The sequence below is a fragment of the Urocampus carinirostris genome, chromosome 9 (genome assembly GCF_059441175.1).
Source record: "Urocampus carinirostris isolate Australia breed hairy pipefish chromosome 9, RoL_Ucar_1.0, whole genome shotgun sequence".
NCBI classification, from domain to species: domain Eukaryota; kingdom Metazoa; phylum Chordata; class Actinopteri; order Syngnathiformes; family Syngnathidae; genus Urocampus; species Urocampus carinirostris.
The window spans coordinates 2,415,415-2,433,173 of NC_142357.1; the positions used below are offsets into that span (position 1 = coordinate 2,415,415).

The 17,759-nt window shown below is 45.1% G+C and overlaps 1 protein-coding gene and 1 pseudogene across 1 annotated transcript; one reads left to right on the forward strand and one right to left on the reverse strand.

Moving 5' to 3' along the window:
* The first annotated feature begins 10,276 nt into the window (after positions 1–10,276).
* LOC148359102 (WD repeat-containing protein 26 pseudogene) lies at positions 10,277–12,217 on the forward strand (annotated as a pseudogene).
* Positions 12,218–14,143: 1,926 nt separating this feature from the next.
* LOC148359103 (uncharacterized) lies at positions 14,144–17,006 on the reverse strand. The gene is made up of 4 exons (XM_088344274.1): positions 16,610–17,006; positions 15,429–15,433; positions 14,333–14,754; positions 14,144–14,231 (listed from the first exon to the last, which is right to left on the reverse strand). The coding sequence occupies exons 1-4, from the start codon at positions 17,004–17,006 to the stop codon at positions 14,144–14,146; spliced, it is 912 nt and encodes a 303-aa protein (XP_088200400.1).
* Between the last annotated feature and the right edge of the window lie 753 nt (positions 17,007–17,759).

Consider the following 17,759-nt stretch of genomic DNA (forward strand, 5'->3'; position numbering starts at 1 on the left):
GTCTCGGGCAAGTACAGCCTAGTGGTGCCAATTGCTCAAGGTCCACATACTCGTTTCAAAAAGTTTTTTTGGTGTCAGTTTTAATCCCAGTTTCCTCTGCTGCATTTATATAGCACTTTTCAAGTCAATGAAGACTTCCCTAAGCGCTTTACAATGTGTTTCACATTACCATTCACACACACACACCATTAGCGGCCGTGCAGCCATGCAAGGCGCCAACCTGCTTATTGGGGGCATTAGGGGTTCCGTGTTTTACCCAACGACACTTCGACATGTAACACGGAGGAGCCGGGATTCGAACCTGCAATCTCTTGATCCCCAGACGAGCGCTCTACCTCCTGAGCTAAAACAAATAAGATGCTGCACCTCTTACAACCATTCGACTTACGAAAAACGGTAGATACTATCTTCTTTTTTCGGGATATCGAAAAATATCCGCACATTGCTGTTAGATTTTCTATTGTGTGCACCTTTTTACGAGTACAGGACAGTACTGTAGTGCTTCTTTCCGCCGCCGTGTGGTGCTGTGAGATTTCACCCATCATCCACCCCGAAGAAGAAATCCGGCTTCTACTTCCTGGTGTGTAAACATACTAAGTGTACTGTATCTCTTGTGCACTAAGAACTTTGACATTTTTATTGTTTAATATCTCATGCATCAATTCAATGTGGTTGATGTAAAGAAGAGGCGAGCCGTTTCTTTTGAAATGAAAGTGGAATAAGGAAGTTTGATGCGGTTGCGAAAATGGTTTGATCACTTTTTTTTTGGTCACTTTCAACCACTGAGGAGGAAGTTGCCTAGCCCTTTAAAGCTCATCTTCTAAAAGTAAGTTGAATTCAATTTTATTTATCTTCATAGAGCATATTATTTTATGAAATGTTTATTTTTTGTTGTACAAAACAATACAGGTTACTTACACAAGCCATTCAAAATATAGCACAGAGAAAGAAACCCTAATTCTGACTCCCCTGCAAAATCGAGCTCCTCTCGCGTGAACGTACATTCTGTTTCTTACTTTCTGCTGGAAGCGCAGCACTGTTTCGATCTGGGTTTGTTCATGTGTTTATTAAGGAATATTGACTGGTGTGATTATAACATTAAAGTGATCATAGTCTATAAAATGAGTTTATTAAAACAATAAAGCGACCATAGTCTATATAAATGAGTTGACATATGCAACGTCACCAACACCGGAGAAAACGCAATACACTACACTATAATATTCACTACTGTACTGAAGTAGGCTTAATGTAGTACTATTGTAGCCGTTATTATCATGCATGTTTATTGTGAATGAGACCCTGGTTTCATTGGATTCCTCCCGTGTAAACAAATGTTATATTAAAATATGACGCCCCTGTCTACTGTTTGCAAAGTATGACACACTTCAAACATATTGTGTGTTGTGACCTTGGAATAAACTAAAGAAAAATGCCTCCACTTTGTGATATGATTTTGAACAGGTGCTCAACAAATAAATTTATTATTATTATGAGAAACATCTGAAACACTTCAAAAGCAATGTGGTGACATATCGATATCACAGAATGATACCCTAGAAGTCAGAAGTCTGTAGCTCAAGTCTGTAGGAAGGAAGAGAGGATTTTAAACCTGCCATAAGCTGACTTTCCCCTAACGTCTGAGAAAAAAAGTCAGAATAACTTATGGTGACACATTGACGTCACAGAATGATACCCTAAATCAGGTATGTCCAACTTACAGCCCAAGGGCCAGATGTGGCCCGCCAGGGGGACATGTTACATCCCTGTGTGGTATGCTCCGTTGTGCTTTTATTGTTGTGTGTTTGCTCTTATCAATTCCAGCTCCTGGGAGTGGCCCAATTGCCTCAATTGGACACCTGCTGCAACAAGGCCATGATTGGAGCTGGGCCATTTTAAAAAGAATATTTAACAGAGGAATGTGGAAAAGATCTGTGAAAATCACGGTTTGAGCATCTTCTGCTTTGCCACCATTTCCATCAACGTTCTGTGCTCTTCCAAGCAACCTTTTTGGCCAAGTCTAATTCTTCGTTTGCCTTATTTGTTTTTTCTTGCATCAAAGAAATAGGTTTAAATGTGCCTAGTTTGTTGTACCGGATTCTACCTTTGTTTATGTTTTTCAAACCCCAAGATTTATGAGGACATAATAAGCAATTGGGCCCGCGGGATATTTTTCCAAAATAGAAACTACATAAAATTAAATAGGGCAACACGGCAGCGTAGTGGTTAGCGCGTGTGTAGTACAGTTCTGAGGTCATGGGATCAAACTTTCCTGTGTGGAGCTTGCATGTTCTCCCCATGCTTGCATGGGTTTCCTCCGGGCACTCCAGTTTCCTCCCACATTCCCAAAAACATGCATGTCAGGTTAATTAGCCGGTACAAATTGTCCCCTAAGTGGGAATGAGCAAGTGAGTTGTCTGTCTCAGTTCAGGGTATCCCCTGCCCACTACCCGAAGATAGCTGGGATGGGCTACAGCGCCCCTACGACCCTACTGAGGATAAGCGGTGCAGATAATGAATGGATGGATAAAATAATATATTTCAAAATGTTTAATTCTGTAGTATCAATGTTGTCTACTAGGGCCGCACTGTTTTCAGTTGTTACATTTATAGTCAATGAATTGTCCTTTTACAGTACTTGTAATTTTTTTACCAACCTTACTAATGTGTTAGAAAACTGCAAACTTCTTATGAAGTAGCAGGTCAGATTCAACACGTTATTTAAATCAGCCTGAAAATACTTAAAGTCACTAGTAAAATTAAAATGGTTTTGGCTCCAAAGCCTATTTGCCTTCAAATGTACCACTTGTTTTGGATTAAAATGTCTTTAAAAATCTGTTAAATACACTCCCAATTGAGATAAAAAAATTCTGATTTGTTTTTTTTATGTCATGCAAACAAATATTAGAGTGCACCCTTTTACGCAGTTTACTTTTAATGGTAAAAGGGCAGTTTGTGACATATAACCAGCTGCCAAAAGTAGTGCTGGACTAGCTCAGTGTTATACCTACGATATCGTTCTCACTACGCCCATTTCTCTACCTACATAAATCATGGACCCAGAGCTGTATCATCAACTGTTGGATTGTAAACTCAATGGAGTTTATCTCTAAAATTTAAACAAGACGAGAAAGAATACCTTCCGCAAGAAGGCACATACATCCTGCATTTTAAGTGAGTTGACGGCATTTTGATAAACTACATTTTGTCATGATTGTCCTATTTGGAACACCTGTGGCAGCTTGATTGGCGCCAACAGCCCGGACAAGCTGATTGGTGGCCACACCCTTCTTAAGCCCCTGTCTCCAGTTCAGACTTTGTCAGATTGTTGCGAGCTGTTGTGTTTTCACTCAGTGAGCGTTTCCGTCCGACTCAGACTCCGTCCCTGTAAAACCTGTTTTCTACCTGATCCCTGTTTTCGACCCATTTCTGAACCTGACTACGCCTGTTCTGCCTGCCGCCTGCCTACGATCACTTTTACGAACTTGACATCGCCTCTGATCTCCAGCCCTGGTCTAACGACGTGCCATTTCCGCCTGCCTTCTTCCGACACGGAAGTGTCACCCCCGCCTTGCTCGATTCCGCTCTTCGCCAGTCCTCGGATCAAGCAATCAAGCAAGCCTAAATCTCACTCTCTTTCAATAAAACCTGAGAAACGCATGCAATTGAGTCCTGTGTCCGTTCTGGTCTGTGACACATTTGCTTGGATCGCTTGAAATTTATCAAGACAATAGTCCACATGATAGACACATATTGAATTTACTGTAAGTGAAGTGAATATGACTTAACAGAGGTATGATGGCATCATGACAGTCTGATGAACAATCCTTTTGATGAAGTGTTACCAAATATTTTACAGTAAGGTGAGTGATGGGAGGGTAAAAATCTTATAATGTATGAATACCCTTTGATCTATATCATCTACCCAGATCACTGTGCAAGCTTGTTGAGAGACAGCCAAAAATGGGACAAACATCTGGATGCAGTCATGTTTGGTCTGAGAACAAAATAACATTAATTATACTAATTAAATACAGTTACAGTTCGAAAAAAGGGTCAATAAGCGTGGATTCAAACTGTAACAAAGGGAAGAGGTTTAAGATTGAGGGTGTATTGTAGGGTATTTGTTAGGTTAACCCCAACACTTCTAATAAAAACCTGTACTCAAAGAGGACACAGAGACGTAAGTATGACTTACTTGCAAGGAGAGATGACCATAGACTGCCTATTACAGTCTACTAGACACTCAGAAAAAGTCTCCTTCGTCCTTGCCTTTTTATTGTGTTCGGAACGCCCTAGTTTACATAAGGTCTCTTCTGCTAAAGGGAGGGGGAGTGACAAAATAAACAGTTGAGACCTGTTTACACAACAACATGTTATCGTAAGCATATTCTATAGTAAAGGGAACTAGGCGTGCCTGCGGACAGAGAGGAGCTGAGTGTCACACTTAGCTCCCTTATCTGGCCGCAGCTAGGTGTCGGCTGTTTAGTGAACATCCTGTTTCCTCCTTCTACAAACACAAGCAAGAATGGCACACAGTATGCAAAGAAGATAAGCAACAGTAGAATAACATATTTACAGTTTAAATCCATCAGTATTGTAAGCCAATTATTTGGACCATCATGGGACTAGGCAAGAACCAACCTGGTTTATATGTGTAATTAGCCTGTTTCTTTTCAAGAGTGAAAAGTACAATCACACCTTTAGTAGGCTTCAAATACTTGTGATTTGTCTGAAATGGTCCACTTATAAAAAGATATTTAGTGTCATATTTTTTACATTGATAACACTGTGCAGGAGACTTTGGTGAGGGAAGAGATGACAGATAGCCTACATATCCCTGAGCTGCTCTCAAGCGCAAAGGAAAATATTGTGGCAGCCCAGGAAAAAATGACCCAGAGCACACACAAATCCTCACCTATGGAATACAGTACATGGCCCATGAATAGGTAACACATAAGGGGCTCTACATGGGTCTTATGAGATCTACAAGATGACACATTTAGAATTAAAATAAGCTTTTTTGTCATTGATATCAACGTTCTGAAACATTATATGCAACAAAATTAGACATGGCACTCCAGGGTAAAATGTGTAATAAGGAAAAAAAACTGGCCCAATTTATAATAATACTGCAATGAAAAAGATTCAGATTCAGATTCAGATTTACTTTATTGTCATTCTAGTACACGTGTATAACAGAACGAAATGTCGATACATCTGACCCGCACAGTTTCCTTGAATGTACAGATATAAATAAAATGTTGTATTGAGTTGTAGTATTGAGTGCTAATAATATACTAAATAACTATGGCTATGTATAGTATTTTACAGTAGCGCAAATAGTACAAAAGGAGTAGCTAACCAGATGTGCAAAATGTGTCGTCAGGTAAACAAGTCCGGTAAACAGAACAATAACACTGTAACAATAACGCTGTAAGTACAATAGTGCAGAAAAACAGATGTGCAAGGAGTGGCTAGCTATAAAGAACTCCCAGTAGTGCAAAAAGTCAAACAAAACCCACAGATGTACAGATTAGCAGCAGTTTAGATTTACTATGTGTTTGAGTGACCATTTAACAGTCTAATGGCCAGGGGGACAAGACTATTGTGGAACCTGGTGGTCCTGCACCGCACACTGCAGTACCTCTTCCCAGAGGCTAGCAGAGTGAACAGTCCATGATGTGGGTGAGAGGGGTCCCTGATAATGTTCTTAGCTTGGGATAGGCAGCGCTTCTGGCCAATGTCCTGAATGGAGGGAAGAGAAGTCCCGATGATTTTCTATGCTGTCCTCGTCACCCTCCTCACACTACCCCAGTCGGTAGCGCTGCAGCCTCCACACCACACAGAGATACAGCTGGTCAGGATACTCTCTATGGTGCCCCTGTAGAATGTGATGAGGGATGGTGGGGGCAGGCGGGCTCTCCTCATCCTCCGCAGGAAGTACAGGCGCTGCTGTGCCCTCTTAACCAGTGATGCAGTGTTCACGGACCAGGTGAGTTTGTTTGTGATGTGCACCCCTAGGAACTTGATGCTGCTGACAACCTCCACAGCCTTGTTGTTGATGAAAAGTGGGGCATGGTTGGGCTGGTTTTTTCTGAAGTCGACAATGATCTCTTTAGTTTTGTCGACATTCAGGATTTTGGCAGGCGTGAAAATCCCCGCGGCTAAAATGGTCCCTGCTTGAGTTACAGACTTTTGACTTCTTCAGTGTCATTCTGTGATGTCAATATGTCACCATGATTAATCTGAAGTTTTTCAGACTTTTCTCAGAAGTTAGGGGCGGGGGGTCCGTTTTTGGAAGGTTTGAAAGCCACCCCTCCTAAAATGGTCCCTGTTTTAGCTACAGACTTATGACTTCTTGGGTAACATTGTGTTTCGTCAATCCGTCACCACAATTAATTTGAAGTTATTTGGACTTTTTTTTCAGAAGTTAAGGGGGAGTCAGTTTTTGGCAGGTATTGTACCTGTCCGGATACCTCACCGTTAACGTCAGGGCTGGCGAATATTTCTAGGACCACCAACAGGTGCCATACCCAAAGCACACATGTACTGGTTTTAGGCTTAGTAGCTACTTCTTAAAGTGTCCAAAGAAGGGGAAAAGTCTGATTCATATGTTCTATGCGTCTACTGTGAGCCAGAGCTGTCCCCTAAAGGTGGCATTCTCATTCTACTTACGTAAATGTAACAGTTTATTTTGTGCAATTAGGGCCAAATTTGGTTAGTTACGACAGGTAGAAAGCATTATTTATTAAGAAATCAACAGTAACGAGGGAATAAAGCAAAAATATAACCATAGTGTTGGTACGGTCTGCATTTGTACCGCACTTTTTCTAGTCACTGAAGACCTCTCAAAGGGTTTTACAATGTGCTTCACACTTACACACTCACACACACACACACAAACAGAGTATACCTGCTAGTCGGGGACATAAGTGTCTTGTCCAAAGACACTACACCCGAGTCATCCTCACAGCTTTATCAACGGCGGCGTGATGAATTTGGTCAGGAGTGAAACCCTCATAGTTATATGTAGCCTTGTTTTGTCCAAATTTCTTTCAGCTGTAAATTGGTGTCTGTTCTTCCATGTCCTACAGGGCATTCAGAATATTAACCAGGCATTTAGCTATGTTGTAGTCTTGCTAAAACGTCTTGATTCTGAAAGTCTTGTCTGTCTCATCAATGGAGGAGATAACACACACCATGGTTGACTGGGTGTAGAGGGCTTTTAAGGCCCTAATGACCCCCTGATCCATGAGCTGTATAAAGGAAGCGGTGTTGGGGGAAGGAATTCTACCTGTACTCCTTCATAAGGTAAGTCAGTCGCCTGACCCCCATGAAGTCCATGAAGATAACTACTTTAAAGGACATCCCCTTCTCAGTCAAGTAAAGCTTAACCTGTTGGGTAAAGGAGTTAAAGGAACCAGTCATGTGTGACTGGTTATTCTCACCAAGAGCCATACACAGACAGCAGAGATGCAAAAAGAAACACAGAGCAGGGGACCTAAGGATGCATGGGGGATACAAATTGGCTTCTCGACATCGGAGATCTCAAGGGGTGCTGGCCAAAGGCTTGGAGTGTGTCGGAGTTTATAAAGATATAAACTCATTGCTGGCAAAAATATTCAAGTAGAGGCATTTATAGAGTTTAAATCTACTTCACGAATGCAGGAGCTTAACCTGTTGGGTAAAGGAGTTACCTGCATTTGTACCGCATCTTGGTTGACCGCCCAGGCCGAACTGACCGTATCCGGTACAGAAGGCGTGGTTTATTGAAAGGTCGCGCATGCGCCGTAAATGGAGTCGCACATGAGTGTTACATTACATTACAATGGAAATTAGACTGAAAACGTATTAAACAATGGAAATAGACTGATCTTTGAAACGTGACTATGTGTGTGTGTGATGATTACTTGTAAATTAAAAATAGAAAAACAGGTTAAACAAGTTAATTTCATAGCATAGAGTCTGAGAAACACACAACTAAAATTAGCCTACTTTACAGAGTGATTTCATGCTTGTGCTTGCGGTTTTCTGTTAGTGTAGCATGAAAATAAGTAAGAAAAGGACTGTTTCAAATATAGTACAAACACCAACCCGAAACCCTAAAATTATTAAAATAGAAAAAGTTTATTGAGCATGTCTAAAGAATGCATATACTTGCACACGCAACACAAGCAGCTTGACAGAGGCTGCAATGATGATTTTTTTTAAATGAAAGGAATGTTCCTTGGCTCAAACCGGTGAAAAAACACCGACAATGTAACACGTTAATGATGTTTGAATGCAGCTGCTGCATTTTTCATCAACTGTTGATTTGAATGCTGAATTTTAACATATATACATCATTCATATATCTCATGGTGATTTGGTTTTAAGACCAATACGGTGCATAATTCAATTCCCCTTTTCACACAAATTAGATAAATGGGGACCAATGTGCCTAAATATAAACACTACAGGAAATAAATGTTACATGAAACTATCGTTTACTCTTATGAGGTATTTTACACATTTTTTCTCTTACATGGTTTCGATGAATTCTCATTAAAGAAAAAGCATAGAAAAAAAACACAGAATGTTGAAAGAGGTCTCGGTTCAAAAATGGCACCCAGCTGTATTTTCGAAACCATTGGATTTAAAAGATCCACACTCGAAGTTTAATTCCAAAACCCATCATAACTCATAACAATTATTAATATTTTATCATCCTGATTTGTTTTTATGCATTTCTGGTGATGACTGCAAAATTGCATTCTCAGACGTTTCAATTCAATGTAAAAACATAAGAAACAAAAACAAATGGGTGGATTTACACCCAAAAACCGCTAGGTAGCACCAGATACAAATTAATAATTCATGTGAGGATTACATTTAGTGCACAAAGAAGTGCAATTTTATCACGTGAAACTGCTGGGATAATAAAACAAAGCAATGCACAAATGTGCACCTACCATGCATTATATTGTGCATTGCCTGCTCTGAAGTTATTTTTGAAACTCAACAGTGGGCGGGCTAAGAAGTCTTTTTTCTTTCTCAACTCTCAATAGCCTGTTCGATTTGTTTTGCGTTTCCCATTGGATAAGTAGATTTCAGACAAGTTTTTATGTTTCTCTGGTCAGCCTACACCAATTCCCTGACTTATTTATGCAGCGATGCAAAAAAAAATACTCAACAGAAGAAGCTTTATTAGCTATTGTAAAAAGATCTTCCTCTTGGGAAGATCATCCGTCCTTACCACAGAGGTAAGTTTGGATGAAGACTTCTTGCTAAGTTACTAAGAAAACAACTGTGGTGCAAGGGGTGTAGGAGGGACCGAGTTCATCTGTGTTGAGTGTTATAAATGTGTTGCATTTACTTAAAAATGTTTTATGTATTTGTTGGTTGGTTGTTGTATAGAAATTCTGTTAATTCTAAAGTTTTCATTGTTTGTTTGTTAGATAAAGTCCTAAACATTTTGAGTGTTTGAAATAAAAAACAAAACATATCTGAAATGACAAATTAATAACATCGCAATGGCATTTAAATCCGGCGGGTCCAAAATGTTTTGTTTGACTTTAATACAAAATTGCCCTCATTTAAAAATAGGAACCATATAAAAGAAATTCTTTTTTTATGACTTATTGACCGATTCGATGGTCTAATCATGCCATATATAACTATTACAATTTTATGATATACATACAGCATAGTTTGTTTGCTTTTATCATAGCAGAGATGTCACTGTCCATAGAGGGCATAGAAAAATAAAAAACATATATGTACACGAAGCTTAGGTCCCCCAGAGCATTTTGAGTGGTTGGAAGTAAAAACAATCAAAAAGAAGTTATATCACCTCAAAGGCATGGAGTTATACCGTGAGTGTCAAGTCAAGTCAAGTCATTTTTATTTGTATAGCCCTAAATCACGAAGAGTCTCAAAGGGCTTCACAGATTGTTACACTATATTACACAGACTATTTTCAACCGACAAGAGGAGTAGGTTATTCGTATGCAATGGAGTAGAAGTGAGTTTTAAGTTTAGATTTAAACATTTCCACTGAGGTTGCAGATCGGATCTCAGGGGGAAGAGCATTCCACAGCACCGGTGCCCGGATGGAGAACGCTCTCGAACCAGCAGAAGACTTCTTTGCTCTCGGGATCATCAGAAGACCAGCACTCTCAGATCGTAGGCTTCGGACCGGGACATAGTGGCAGATCAGATCTGAAAGATAAGAGGGAGCAAGTCCATGTATGATTTTGTACAATACTAAGAGAACCTTGCGCTCCGAGCTCGACCGACGCGGCCTCCAACCTGGAAGTCGAACCTCCTTTTCCCACCCGGAGCACCGCCGGCTTCTAACCACGGCCGCTCTCGGTGAGGAAACTCTGGCCTCCGCTTCCTCCTCCTCCGACTCGGATACCGGCGGAGCGTCGCCGCCCCCGCGGAAGAAGCACCGAGCCTCGGCGGCGGAGGGAGCAGGAGAGCCCGGGGCTTCACTGGTTGAATCAGGCCTCACCGGATTAGTTTTGGGACTCGGAACCACATCCACCATCCACTTTAACCGCGGTGCAGTCGGCCACTTGAGCAGCAGTAGCAGCACTATGCAGGCGAACGGAGCGGGGCAAGAGTCGAGCGAGATTTCCTGCCTGGGCGCCGCACAGAACGGCGAAGCTTCGTCGTCGTCTACTTCGGCTGTTGGTGGAGGTTGCGGCGGAAGCGGGGCACACTCCAACGGGCTTCTTCTCCCCGTCGCAGACAACGGCAAAGGCGTTGGGAGCAGCAACGGCTCCTCGTCGTCTGCTACCGCCGCTTGCGGGACATCTGCTGCGGCCTCTTCGGGCTCGGAGGTGGGCTCACTGAAGAAGAAAAAGCGGCTGTCGCAGGCGGAGGAGGATGTCATTCGGCTCATAGGGCAACATCTCCACGGACTGGGGCTCAATCAGACAGTGGACCTGCTGATGCAGGAGTCGGGCTGCCGATTGGAGCACTCGTCAGCCAGCAAGTTCCGCAACCATGTTATGGAGGGCGAGTGGGACAAGGCTGAGAATGATCTCAATGAACTGAGAGCACTGATGCATTCGCCAAACGCCATTGTGCGTATGAAGTTCTTGCTGCTGCAGCAGAAATATTTGGAGTACTTGGAAGATGGTAAAGTTTTGGAGGCGCTGCAGGTGCTCCGCGGGGAGCTGACGCCACTCAAGTACAACACAGACCGCATTCACGTGCTCAGCGGGTATCTTATGTGCAGCCACGCTGAGGATCTAAGAGCCAAGGCAGAGTGGGAGGGCAAAGGCTCGGCTTCCCGCTGCCGACTGCTGGACAAATTACAAACATACCTTCCACCGTCTGTCATGCTCCCTCCATGGCGGTTGCAGAACCTTTTGCGGCAGGCGGTGGAACTGCAGAGAGATCGCTGCCTTTATCACAACACCAAGCTGGACAGCAGCTTGGACTCTGTGTCGCTGCTCATAGATCACGTCTGCAGCAGGAAACAGTTCCCATGTTACACCCAACAGATTTTGACCGAGCACTGTAACGAAGTGTGGTTCTGCAAGTTTTCAAACGATGGCACTAAGCTGGCTACCGGCTCCAAAGACACCACCGTTATCATTTGGCAGGTCGACCCGGAAAGCCACCAGTTTAAGTTGCATCGGAGGGCCACGCTTATGGTGTCTCCTACCTAGCCTGGAGCCCTGACGACACCTACCTGATTGCCTGTGGACCAGATGACTGCTCTGAGCTGTGGCTCTGGAATGTTCAGACGGGGGAGCTGCGCACCAAGATGACGCAGTCCCATGAGGACAGTTTGACCAGCGTGGCCTGGAACCCCGATGGCAAACGCTTCGTCACAGGAGGCCAGCGGGGGCAGTTCTATCAATGCGATCTGGATGGCAACCTGTTGGACTCCTGGGAGGGCGTTAGAGTGCAGTGCCTGTGGTGCCTGAGTGATGGCCGGACAGTGCTGGCCTCAGACACCCATCAACGTATTCGGGGCTACAACTTTGAGGACCTCGCCGACAGAAATATAGTCCAGGAAGACCACCCTATCATGTCTTTTACTGTTTCCAAGAACGGAAGATTAGCTGTGTTAAATGTAGCAACTCAGGGAGTACACTTGTGGGACCTACAGGACCGAGTGCTGGTCAGGAAATACCAAGGTGTGACTTTTTATATAGATTTGCCATTATCAAATAATAAGAATCTTCTAAAAAATTCGGTAGTTATGAACCGTTGACTTATCTAAAGCTCTAATTAGGCCGTATGAAATATTGACTTAAAAAATGTTTTATTACAAACACAGCATAGTCAATTTTGCTAATAGCATAGCACATTTTTTATTGCCCATAGAGGGCATGAAACAAGTATATATGTATGTGGAGCTAAGGTCCCCTGAACCTTTTAAATGGCTGTAAGTAAAAAAAAAAAAAGAAATGACAACGTTACAACACCACAAAAGCATGGGCATTCCATGGTCAAAATGTACCGAGTGTACATGAACTAATTTCTAACCCCAAGTGTTTGTATCCTTAAGAGATATTCTATGGCTGCAAGCTGTTTTGCACACATTATCTAGTTTGAACCTGTTAATATCATTGAGTCTCTCATAGGCACGTCTACGAGGCAGAGTTGCGAATCAATGAGGGAGAGGCTTGCGTCCTTGCGGCGAGCAGAGCAAATCCGAAGACGGAAAACCAGGAAAGAGAAAGGACAAAGTTCTTCCAGGACCCCTTCAAGTTTTCCAGGATTATCCTTAGAGCTTGAAGTCACTGCACAAGAGCTTGAGGAGCACATGAAAAAACAGGTAAGTCATTGCGAGAGGAACACTCCCCTTGGGTCACCAGGTTACGTGCTGTGCCCTACTGAGTCTAAAAATCACTTTGCTACGTCACTTATTAAGGGTGGACCTTGGTAGGCAGCTGAAATAGGGGTCCTAGGAGTGACTGCAGGGGCAGCAGGAAGACGTCCACTAACTTGAGATGTTCCAGGATTAATGGAGCAAAATATCAATGAAGGGTGGCACATTGCTGATGACCCTGCAGTTATCCCTCCCATTTGGCACCGGCAGAGGTTTGTCAGACGGAAATGCCATAAAGGTAGTACTTACCTGTACTCTAATCTGGCATCTAGTAATAGGAAAACAATAATTTGCACTTTCCTAGTTCTCATGTCATAGTGAGCATTTAAAATATAAGAATCGGGCTCAGATTCCGGCGAACCATCATAAAGATGCAAGTTCAACATTAGTAATGGATGGTGCTCTGCAAGGCTTCAGACGGCTGTCTTATATTTCAATATACCAGATGTGCAACATATTTTCAGATCACATGGGGAAGAGTGAAAAGGGTGTAGACCTTGGTGGTAGAATTTCTGTGGTTGTTCATGGAACCCCTACCACTGTCACACATGTTTGACTCTAGCTCAAGTCAGTTTATGATTTGAGATTATTTTAGTGCAGCTTTGTCCAAATTATTTCATTAAATGTTTATTCTTTAGTAGAAAACAATACAGGTTACTTATACAAGCCTTAAACATACCTTACATACAAAACATAGCACTGAAGCAACTTACGAACAAATTCAACTTACAAATGATCGTCCGGAACCTCGTTCGTAAGTAGGGCAGCGTCTGTAATATAATCTTGTAAAACATCGTTTTCTGATCTGTAACCGTTTGTTTGAACATCACTTTATTAGTTTTGCTTGTCAAACATGCAATTAATTGGTGGGTTTTGTATCTGTTAATATTATATTTGTCAGGGACCAGAACAGACTCTCGGATCCAATAGCGTTAGTTTCAGAGTATTTACTTGAAAGAGTTGTTGGAGCTGCCTTGGGACGTCGGCGCTTGTTGGTCGTCAGCCTCTTCGGGCGGAATGGCAGCTCCGTGACGGGAGACGGAAGGTGCAGCTTAGCGGGTAAGTTGATGGCCGGGGCGGGAGAGTAGGTCGCAAAACGGAAATAGGTCAAAAAATGAGAGGCAGGCATTAATCAAGCAAGAGAAGTTGTGGGTACCTTGTAGTCTGGAGAAACACTCAGGGATACGAAGAGTACATTCGAACGTCCACCTCTGGACGCAGACATTTTAAGTAGAGAACGTCAGCCAATCAGGAAGCGCGCTCCAGCGCGCCAAACGATTGCCCCAGGTGGCTCCACTTAGGCAATCACGACAGAAGGTGGAAGTGTCGCGGTATCGGACCCACGAGGATGACCAAGGCGCGGCGCTGGTTGGTCTGGATGTAGTCGATGGAACTACACCACAAGAGATCGGTTCAGGATCTGCCGGGTGGGGACCCATGACCTCTCCTCCGGACCGTATCTTTCCCAGTCAACCAAGTAATGGAAACCCCAACCCCTGCGTCGGGAGCGGAGCAGGCGACGCACAGTGTAGACAGGTTCCCCGTCCAGAAGGCGCGGAGCCGGGTGAAGAGGCGGTTCGGGTGCCAACGGGCTCCGGCTGACGAGCTTGATCCGGGAGACATGAAACGTGGGGTGCACTCTCATAGACGGACTGCTGAGGGGTTGATAATTCTTCTATGGGGAACGGGCCTAGAAATCGAGGAGCCAGTTTCCTCGACTCAACCCTCAGTGGCAGATCAGCGGATGAAAGCCAAACACTCTGGCTCACATGGTAGTTCGGAGCAGGACTCCTCCGTCGAGTAGCCCCTACTAAATGAGACTTGCCTGCCCGGAGGAGTGCGGCCCGGGCACGAGCCCAGGTTCGTCGACAGCGGCGTGTGTTAGCAGTAGCTGACGGGCAGGAGGCTTCCACTTCCTGGCTAGGGAACATAGGAGGTTGGTAGCCATATACGCACTGGAAGGGGGACATTCCCGTGGAGGAGCTAACCAGAGAATTGTGGGCATACTTCACCCATGCCCAAGACAACGGTTCACGAGAGACCATACAGCGGAGTGCTGTTTCCAGATCCTGGTTAACTCGCTCTGACTGAGCGTTGGACTGAGGGTGGAACCCCGATGAGAGGCTGACTGAGGCTCCCAGCAGACAGCAGAACTCCTTCCAAAAAACGGACGAGAACTGGGGACCCCGGTCTGAGACAACGTCCTGAGGGATGCCATGGAGGCAGAATACGTGAATGAAATGTACCATCTTGCTGAACCAGTCCACAATGGTAAGTACAGCCGTCATCCCCTCAGATACTGGCAATCCCGTCACAAAGTCCATGGCGATATGGGACCACGGCCGGCGGGGAACCGGCAGAGGATGTAATAGACCGGCCGGACGTTGGTAAGAAGCTTTGTTCTGGGCACGCACTTGACAGGCTGACATATATTCCCGTACATCTTTGGCCATGGAAGGCCACCAGAAACTTTGGGACAAGAAACTGTGGGTCCAAGCCGACCCCGGGTGGCAAGACAGGCAAGAATCGTGTCCCCATTGGAGGACCTCGGACCGTAAGAGTTCGGGGACGAATAGTCGACCCTCGGGACAGGAGCTGGGACCGGCTTGATCAGGTAGGGCCTCTCTGACTCGGGCTTCAATATCCCAGGAAACAGCCGCTACCATGCAGGAAGCCGGAAGAACCGTCGCAGGGCCCTGAGGTAGCTCGTTGGGCTTCTGGAATTGCCGGGAGAGGGCTTCACGTTGCGAGACCCAGGTCTGTAGGACAGGGTAAAATTAAAACAGGTAAAGAACAGGGACCAACGTGACTGACGAAGGTTTAGACGCTTGGCCGATCTAATATGTTCCAAATTCTTGTGGTCTGTTCAAACTATGAACTGCACCGTTACCCCCTCCAACCAATGCCACCATTCCTCCAGGGCTAGCTTGACGGGCAACAACTCACGATCCCCCACATCGTAGTTGCGTTCGGCCGGGGATAACCGCCGGGAAAAGAAGGCGCACGGGTGCATCTTCTGGTCCTTGTTTGACCGCTGGGACAGGACGGCACCCGCTCCCACATCTGAGGCGTCCACCTCCACTACGAGTTGGTGTGCGAGGTCAGGTACCTGGAGTATAGGAGCCGTAGAGAAATGGTTCTTTGGAGAGTTGAAAGCCTCATTGGCCGCGGGGGACCACCGGAATGGCTCCTTAGGGCTGGTGAGGACCGTGAGGGGAGCTGCCTCTGAGCTGTAGTTCCTGATGAACCTCCGGTAAAAGTTGGCAAATCCTAGGAATTGTTGAAGTTACTTGCGAGACTCCGGGACAGGCCAAGAGGTAACGGCTGATACCTTGGCAGGCTTGAAGGCTCCTCTCCGACACAATGTAGCCCAGGAACGAAACAGTCTCAGCATGGAACTCGCACTTCTCCGCTTTAACAAATAGAGAGTTCTCCAGGAGACGACGGAGAACGAGCTGGACATGCTTTTGGTGCTCCTCGAGGGACTTCGAAAAAAATCAAAATATCATCCAGGTACACAAATACAAAGTGATTGAGCACATCTCGTAAAATGTCATTAATCAAGGATTGGAAAACGGCGGGGGCGTTGGTAAATCCGAATGGTATTACCAGGTACTCGTAGTGGCCGGTGGGTGTGTTGAACGCCATTTTCCACTCATCTACCTCCCGGATTTGGACTAAATGTTAGGCGTTTCACAAGTCAAGCTTAGTGAAGATCGTGGCCCCCCTGTAGAAGTTCAAAAGCAGAGGCAAGCAGTGGCAAAGGATAGCAATTTTTAATTGTGATGTCATTAAGCCCTCGATAGTCTATACAGGGTCGGAGTGACCCGTCATTCTTTCCGACAAAGAAGAACCCCGCCCCCGCTGGAGAAGAGGAGGGCCGAATAATACCAGCCGCCAAGGTATCAGAAATGTACCCCTCCATAGCCTCCCTCTCGGGAACTGACAAGGAGTAGAGGCGGCCCCGAGGAGGAGCGGACCCTGGCAGAAGGTCAATCGCGCAGTCGTAAGGTCTATGAGGCGGTAGGGAAGAGGCCTTAGCTTTACTGAAAACTTCCCGTAGGTGGTGGTAACAAACTGGGACCTTGGACAGATTGGGTGGAGCCCTTGTAGAAGTAGAACGATCAGGGTAAGGAGCGGCTCGTAGACAGGATTGGTGACAGTCCATGCCCCATTCCAGTATCGACCCAGTACGCCAGTCAAAGTGGGGGTTGTGTTGGACCAACCATGGATGACCCAGAACGAGGGGTTGGCTCGGGGAGTGAAGTAAATGGAATCGGATGTTCTCTCGGTGATTTCCAGACAACTGTAATTCTATGGGTTCTGTTATTTGAGACACGGTGCCTAACATGTGACCATCTAAAGCCCGGGCTGACACCGGATTAGGAAGGGGTTTAACAGGTATCCCCAATTTGCGTGCGAGGAACGGATCAAGGATATTAGCTTCAGTGCCAAAATCGATCAGGACATGTAAGGACTGAGATGAACCGGAAAGAAGGAGATGGGCCTGGAGGACCGGTCTATCAGTCTTCGGGGCACGAAACTAAAGCCAAGCTCAATCGGCCGTCCCCTATGTCCGACGAGCGTTGGCTTTTAACGGGCAATTGACCACCCTATGACCTTCGCCGCCGCGGTAAAAACATAGCCGTTCGGAACGCCTTCGCTGACGTTCTTCGACCGAGAGGGAAGTACGATCCATTTCATAGGATGTGGTGGACGTGGTTGAGGGGTACAGTACATTACTTGCTTCTTGAACTGGCCTGGTGACAAATCGGCTGGGACTTCCCCTCTCCCGGCGTCTCGCCTGAACCCTATGGTCGATCCGGGCGGTCAAGTCGATAGCTTCGTCAAGTGTTGCCGGAGGAGCGTGGGATACTAATTCATCCTTGAGGTAACCGGCCAAACTGTGGAGGTAGGCGTC

What these genes read in the sequence shown, in the direction of transcription:
- LOC148359103 (XM_088344274.1), bottom strand. Translation starts at nt 17,006, where the DNA reads ATGGACTGTCACCAATCCTGTCTACGAGCCGCTCCTTACCCTGATCGT. An exon ending in GCTCCGCTCCCGACGCAGGG is followed by an intron (nt 14,232 to 14,332) that starts GTTGGGGTTTCC and finishes CTTGTGGTGTAG; the next exon opens with TTCCATCGACTACATCCAGA.